This window comes from Podarcis erhardii, assembly GCF_964252035.2.
Source record: "Podarcis erhardii genome assembly, chromosome: 6".
Classification (NCBI taxonomy): Eukaryota; Metazoa; Chordata; class Lepidosauria; order Squamata; family Lacertidae; genus Podarcis; species Podarcis erhardii.
This window is the reverse complement of record NC_138510.1, coordinates 77,649,200-77,656,338: the sequence shown is the minus strand read 5'-3', so window position 1 is coordinate 77,656,338 and position 7,139 is coordinate 77,649,200. Positions and strand designations below refer to the sequence as shown.

The 7,139-nt window shown below is 40.5% G+C and overlaps 1 protein-coding gene across 1 annotated transcript; it reads right to left on the bottom strand.

Moving 5' to 3' along the window:
• Positions 1 to 2,908: 2,908 nt before the first annotated feature.
• On the bottom strand, positions 2,909 to 7,061 carry TMED5 (transmembrane p24 trafficking protein 5). The gene is made up of 4 exons (XM_081866186.1): positions 6,755 to 7,061; positions 4,404 to 4,501; positions 4,051 to 4,225; positions 2,909 to 3,661 (listed from the first exon to the last, which is right to left on the bottom strand). Exons 1-4 carry the CDS (start codon positions 6,941 to 6,943, stop codon positions 3,443 to 3,445), a joined length of 681 nt encoding a protein of 226 aa, XP_081722312.1. The 5' UTR covers positions 6,944 to 7,061; the 3' UTR covers positions 2,909 to 3,442.
• Positions 7,062 to 7,139: the final 78 nt, after the last annotated feature.

The following is a 7,139-nucleotide window of genomic DNA, read 5'->3' as shown; positions in this document are numbered from 1 at the left end:
AGAGGGAAAATGGCACAGGAATTTTATTTTGCCAGGGGTCACAAGAACAGCTTTGTTAATAATGCAGACATTAGTTAGTACTAATCTTGCCTGGCTGTTATGGCTGTTCAACATTTCTCCTGTTTCAGATGGAACTCCTCATATGAGATAGAGTCATTGCTCCCAGTTTGTCTACTAACAAATTTAACTATGCTGTTGATAGCTTACTACACCATGCAGTTGCTGGACTATAGTGCTTCAGAAAGAGAATATCCCATTTGGTGCAGATTTTTGAGTGTAGAAAATATTGTTATGAGTCCCAAACTGAAATTGGAGATGGCACAGCCCACAATCACTGTTTGAAAACTAAGCCATGCTTGTATAATACTTGATTTTATAGCAGCCTGTTTTGTATTATTTGCCCTAACTTCAAAGACTAAATGGAAAAATTATTTATCTATATAGCATTTCTGCTTGCTGCTTACCTTCTTGCTATAAATCAGTTATTCCACTGAAAAAAGGGGGGGGGGAATTATTAATCAGATTCTGTTGCCAAGTACTGCTATGCTTGCTTACTTGTCAGTAGTTAAAATAAGTCTGGTTGCTTCATGAGTATATAATGACCATGCATATTTGAATTTTCTAAATTTTGCAGTCTGAGTAACTGGGATGAATTGATAATATAGAGAACAGGGATGTGGAATCTATGGCCCGAGAGCCAATATTGTGTCCCCAATTTGGCCTGCCAGGCAATTTCAACTATGACCTGCCCTGGGACTTTAGGTGAAATGGGTAAGAAATCAAATAATAAACACTGAAGACACATTAAGTTTAGAATTCCTTTATTAAATCCATTTCACAGCTAGAAATTTATCCATTTACCGTCGTGTTCATTTTTACTGCTCTGTTCATTCTTACCTGTGGAATTGCACACACTATTCTGTAGCATTATGAAAATGTACAGCAGAACCATGAGTGCCATAGTAGGCAATTTGTTAAGTTCCCAGCAATGTGGATGGTATCCAAATAAATTAAGTTCACTGATTTTAATAGGTCTGCTGAGGATGACTGAGAATGGGTACGATGTAGTTGGCTATCACCCTATTTTATATACATGTTAAGTTTTGTTGGAAACCAGAACTGTAAAGGACAGATCAATTGGCATTAGCATAAACCGAGAGGTAGAAGGCTTAGTCACAGCTTTTTGGTAAAGATACTTTTTAACATTACAGTGCTAAAAGATCCTATATTTTGAAACCTTGGCATCCACATTTGCATGACATATTTAATACTATGTTGCCTCAAATTGGGAATAATTCTCATATAATTGGCTTTAAGACTTCGTTTCTGCTGATATTTAGTAGATAACTACAGCCAGCTAGAGATCCCATTGCTGCAGCCTCAAAATGTATAGCTATGGGTCACTAGTACTAAGTCTCATTTAAATCAGCCCAATTATTTGACCCATTGGTATGTAAAATATGAATATGGGCAGAAGAGGATAAGCATAGGTGCTACCACTGTAGCAGCTGTAAATAACTACTTGGTCTGCTACCTGTAACTTAATATGCTTATATGTTCACATAATAATTTTTATATTTATAAACTGGTAACAATTTATGTATCATTAGCCACACCAGTATTAACTTTGTGGCAAAAGTAACGTATGTGACACCTAATACTGTTGAAAAATAGGTTCAAGTTCACAAGAATTATTACCTGGTGGTTCAAAACCGTGAGCTATGTTTGAGGTCATTTCTACACTTACCCCCCAAAAGCTGCTTAGCATAATGGGAATTGAATTCAGCAGCTGACATGTTATTTGTGTAGTTTCAAGCAAAAAAACAAACAAACCCAACACATGTTAACCATGCTAAGCATGGAATATATATATACATATGCATGTTCAGAAATCAGTTTGGGACATCCAGGTTTGCTGGATTACAGCCATAGGAGCCATCTCAGCATGCAAACATGCATGGCATTTTGATGAGCAACTGTTAACTGCTTTAATCAAAGTTTGGAAACTCACACTGTAACCCTTAGCCCATTAACTAGGAACCAAGTTCCACTGCATAATAGGATTTGCTTCTGAGTATGTATTCATAAATCACAGTGCAAGTTTTCCAGCTATTTTTAAGTTGTATATTTAAATTTTCAAGCTAAAATTTAAAAGTGAAAACTTGCTGTTTTTTAAAAATCACAATAAGGGAAACTGGGCTTTTAGCTGTAAGTCAATTTCAGCTACCCTACCCAGTAACCATGAAAACTGGAGCATTCTATCTACATCCTCTCTCACATATTCAGAACTACAGTATCTAAGGCATAGCTGTCAACTTTTCCCTTTTCCTCCGAGGAATCCTATTCGGAATAAGGGAATTTCCCTTTTAAAAAAAGGGAACGTTGACAGCTATGAATTCTAGCCTTCTAAATGTTGCTGTATGACAACTCCTGTTATCTCTAACAATGGAGTATACCGGCTGTAGCTAATGGGAGTGAGACATTGGCAAAGCAACAGGTTGACCACCCCTCTGGTGTATGAGGGGAATGTGCTATTATAGTAAACCTGGTTTGAAACACATTAGATGTGCCTGTGTATAAAAAACTCAAATGTTATTAATTTGTGTGGGTGGTAGAATAAAAGCGATTCACGAAGTCCCCCAAATTGGATATAATGAGTCCTTTTACAAACATGTATGCATGTAAGTGGCTACTTGGCCTCAAAACTGGTTGCTAATATGCCTAGGCACTTGCAGGGTTCGTGTTACATAAATAATCCAGAGGGGAAAGCTGGTGCCTTTCAGCACTCTTGAGTTTGTGTTTTCGCAGTTTTGAATTATGAAGGCTAGCTACAACAAACTAACAAACCCTGATCTGAACTTAAAATTAATTCACAAAGTGAGGAAAATTAAAGAATTTGGAAGCAATATACATTTTAGATGCCAGTTAATTTTTGTTGAATAAGTTTGTTAATTAGTACAAATAAGGCACAAGAGTCTTCACTTACACCCATTTAAAAATATTGTTTAAATATCAGCATAGTTTGCTGTAGCAAATATTCCATTTAACTGACATATCCAAGGCAGGACTCAAATACTAAATACACAATTCAATTCATAACTTCATGAATCTTTTTTCTTTTTAAAATACTACCTTTAGGCTAGCAGTCATTAAGACATAGTATCAAATATTGGTAAATATAAAATCTGAATTTGTTGCAAAAAAATTTGTGCAGTATAGATGGCTGAGGAGATTCAGGCAAGTTTTAAGTTATCCACCATCTTAATAAACCAAGTTATTGCAATTTATTGGAGCAAAGAAAAGCATTCTGCTCATATTAAAAAGTCACATACGAATGTTAAAAACTGTTCATTCAAAACAAGCTGGGAAGAAACACCAATCTCCTTTTTCTTTAGCAGTGTATTGCATTTCCCCCTGTTTAATGCTGTTTAAGACACTGGTGTTACGTTCTAGTTTTCCTTTTATCTTCAAAAAGACTCTTCAGCATGTAAACTTGAACAGCTGACACCACCACCATTATTGCAAGGTTGACCATGGACCAGAAGTTTACCCTGTCAAAGTTGCTTTCTTGTATGTTTCTATCACGAGCTTCAAATGCTTTGAGCAGGGTCTGAATATGGATACTTTTGCTTAGCCTGGACTTCACACTGTTGACCGATTCCTGATAAAGATCAAAACACTAGTTTTAGAAAAATAAAAGAGAAGCACACAATTCAACACAGCAGACTCATCTACAAAATATAGCAATGCCCTTGTGAGCCCCAACTCCTTGCCACCGTGCTTAGTTCCAAAGCCTCAAAATGAGAACTTGCATCTGTTACTTCCAAAGCTGAGGTATGTACACTTCCCTTTCTTTTCACATGCTACAGAATTTAGGCTATATATTTAATCAATAATATACTTATCACAATTAAGGCCACTAGAGATAGTTGTGCAGCTTTCAATAGGGTGATCATTACCAGATAGTAGTAGCAGAGGAGAGCAAGTAAATTCCAAGCGTACAGAGCCATTCACTCCATAGTTTTTTTAAAAAGGATTGTAGATACATACCAGAATATCTTCTAGCTTCATATCCAGAAGATCTGTGCCAGTGATATAATTCTTCCAATCTTCCTCTTCATCTCCCATGTTATCCAGTATCAGTTCAAAGAAAATAACCTTATCTGACAGAGTGCTGAATGTGTTGTCAAAGCAGAACATATAGTCACCATCCTCTGTTTCCACCCTGTAAACACAAAAGACATTACACTTTAATGAGTGCAGGAAGGGAAGAGGGAACAGAAAAATCCCCTCCGGTGAAGTCCCATTCGTACATTTCAGGAATGAAGTCTTAATTACTAAGCTCTTAGAATGCCACTAAAAATGGTTTAACTAACATTTAATGAAATCATTTAAAAACTTACGTATGGACTCCATCCGATTTTCTCTGTTCAAAAACCAGTGCTTCACCTTTTGGTGATAATAGATGGAAATCAATGTCTAAACCTGCTCCATCGAGAACCTGTAAAGTCAACAAACAGCGTATAAGAGCAAAGTGTAATTTCTGTTGAAAAAGGCAAACCTAAAATGAATAATGTTTAATATTCAAATCTTACTTGAAGACAAATCCACATGAATCTATATGAATACTGAGATGTTTTCTAAGATTACTACTATGTATTTTAGCTTTTTAGGAAACTATAAATACAGTTGGCAAAAGTAGTTTGTTTAAAGATTTTTTTACCCTGCTCTTTGCCCAAAAAGTATCCCACAGCAGCTTAGAGATCAATAAAAATCAGGACTATCCCTGCCCTCAAGCTTACAATTTAAAAAGCTGTGACACAAAAGGAAAAAGGATGGGGAGGAACAAAATAGCAAACCAGCTGGAATGGAAACAGTTCAGGAACATAAGTCAAAAGGAGGTGGGTGATCTCTCAGCAGAGCTGCATTCATAGACAAGATGTTTTAAGAAAGAATGTCGGTGTACATAAGACCTTACACCTTTGAGTAGCAACTGTGATCTCCAGGAACATTTAACGCAGTTTCTAGATTACAGTTTGAAGACCTCTTCATTTTTTTAATAAACATTACTTGCCTTTGGAAGATATGCTGACAAAAAGGATGAAAAGCAAATAAAAATAAATGCACTCATTATTATTACAGTGGATGCTCGGGTTGCGAACGTGATCCGTGCGGGATGCACGTTTGCAACCAGCATCTGTGCACGCGCAGGTTGCGATTTGGCGCTTCTGGTCATGCGCAAAGTGTGATTTAGTGCATGCGCGACCACTGAAACTTGGAAGTAACCCGTTCTGGTACTTCCGGGTTTCGGTAGTCCGCAACCTGAAGCGGCTGTAACCTGAGGTATGACTGTATTATTCTTTACTTCCCAATGTGATGATGGAAACCTCAGGCTCCTCTGAATGCAGCCCTCCATGCTTTTCTATCTGGCCCTTGGGCCTCTCTCCAAGGCATGCCCCCTCCCCACACCCCTAATTTCTACATCCATACATCATGCTCCATTAAATACCACCACAGGAACATGTACCAGTTGCATTCCATGCAACTAGAGCAGAAATGCTGCTCATTTCCACCTTGTCTCAAACCTCCATTCAGCACTATTTCAACATATTTGGCTTACGTGGCTCTAAATAAATTTCAGAAGTCCTCTGTTTGGCTAAGGTCATCAGATCAAGATCGCAAACCAGTTTGACCCAGCCTTTCATGACATTTATCTAGCCTGTTTCCTCCATGTAAAAAAAAAAGAAACAATTGTCATTCTGAAGCTAGAGGGAAGTAATACTCACATGGCTTTCTTTCTGGCCCTTCAGAACTACAGTGGTACCTCGGGTTACAGATGCTTCAGGTTACAGACTCCGCTAACCCATAAATATTACCTTGGGTTAAGAACTTTGCTTCAGGATGAGAACAGAAATCGTGCTCCGGAGGCGTGGCAGCAGCTGGAGGCCCCATTAGCTAAAGTGGTGCTTCAGGTTAAGAACAGTTTCAGGTTAAGAATGGACCTCCGGAATGAATTAAGTACTTAACCCAAGGTAGCACTGTATACACTAATGTTCTGATCCTGCAGGTATATCCAAATATTCAGGTTGGTACTTTGAGGCTAAAGGTGACTTTCATGCCATCCCACCCCATCTTTTATAGTTAAGGTCCTGTTTTACTTCACGGCAACAGAAAACACAGCATATGGCTTTCCTCTTAAGGACCCAGCATTACTACCTCTACCCGACTATGGAAAAACAAAATGCAAATTACTATCCGAAGCACGCTTCATGGACATAAGCCTCTTTGCATACAGTGCTAACAGACACAGGTCTGCATATTGGAGCCCCAAACAATACCTCCCAGGAGTGATGGTGGACGGGTCTCCTTCCTCGGTGGTTTTAAAGCAAGAGATTGGCTCGCCATCTGTCACGTATGAGATTCTCGCCTTGCAGGGGGGTGGACTTGATGACCCTTGGGGTCCCCTTTCCAACTCTATGATTCTATGTGGCTGTGCAGCAAGTAAGGGAGGTTCAGAAAAGGCACACACATTTTTCCTTTCTGACATGCAGGGCGTTTGTGAGCGTTTCCACTCGCTTTGCAGGAGGCATCCTGACTGCAGCCGAGGGAATGGATTTCCCTACGACTCGAACACGCGAGCTGGTCCTCGCCCGGACACGAGATTGCACGTTGGGCGCGGGTGCCCGCGTTCACACGTGCGCTCCTACCCCAAGCAGTTGAGGAAACTCGGAAGGGCACCGGTTCCCTCCCTCACCTGATACTCGATCTCCAGAGAGGCCTCCTTCTGCATGCTCTGGAAGAAGCACTCCTTGCGGCCGGCGGGCAGGGTGAAAGTGAAGTCGCTGTCCAAGGCGGTGGCGAAAGCCGAGGCGCCCGGCGGAAGCAGCAGCAAGAGCAGCGGCAGGAGGGAGGCCAGCAGGCACCGCCGCATCTCCGCCTCCATCGCCGCCGAGCCCTCGAAACCCAGGAAGCGGGAAATTCCGGAGGAGACGGCACCTCCTCGCCGTCCGCTCTCGCTCCCTCGCTCGACTCAGGTCTTCTGAGGCGAAGAACGAGGCTGGGTACCCACAATGCACGGCGCGCCGCAGCTCCGCCTAGAGGAGGAAAAAGCGCGAGGGGAGCGACTTCCCCTCGTTTTG

Bases quoted from the DNA above. Each gene is read 5' to 3' on its own strand.
- TMED5 (XM_081866186.1), bottom strand. From the start codon at position 6,943: ATGGAGGCGGAGATGCGGCGGTGCCTGCTGGCCTCCCTCCTGCCGCTG. The intron at 4,502-6,754 runs GTGAGGGAGGGA...TTGACTTTACAG, and splicing joins CTCTGGAGATCGAGTATCAG to GTTCTCGATGGAGCAGGTTT. The intron at 4,226-4,403 runs GTAAGTTTTTAA...TTGTGTTTACAG, and splicing joins AAATCGGATGGAGTCCATAC to GGTGGAAACAGAGGATGGTG.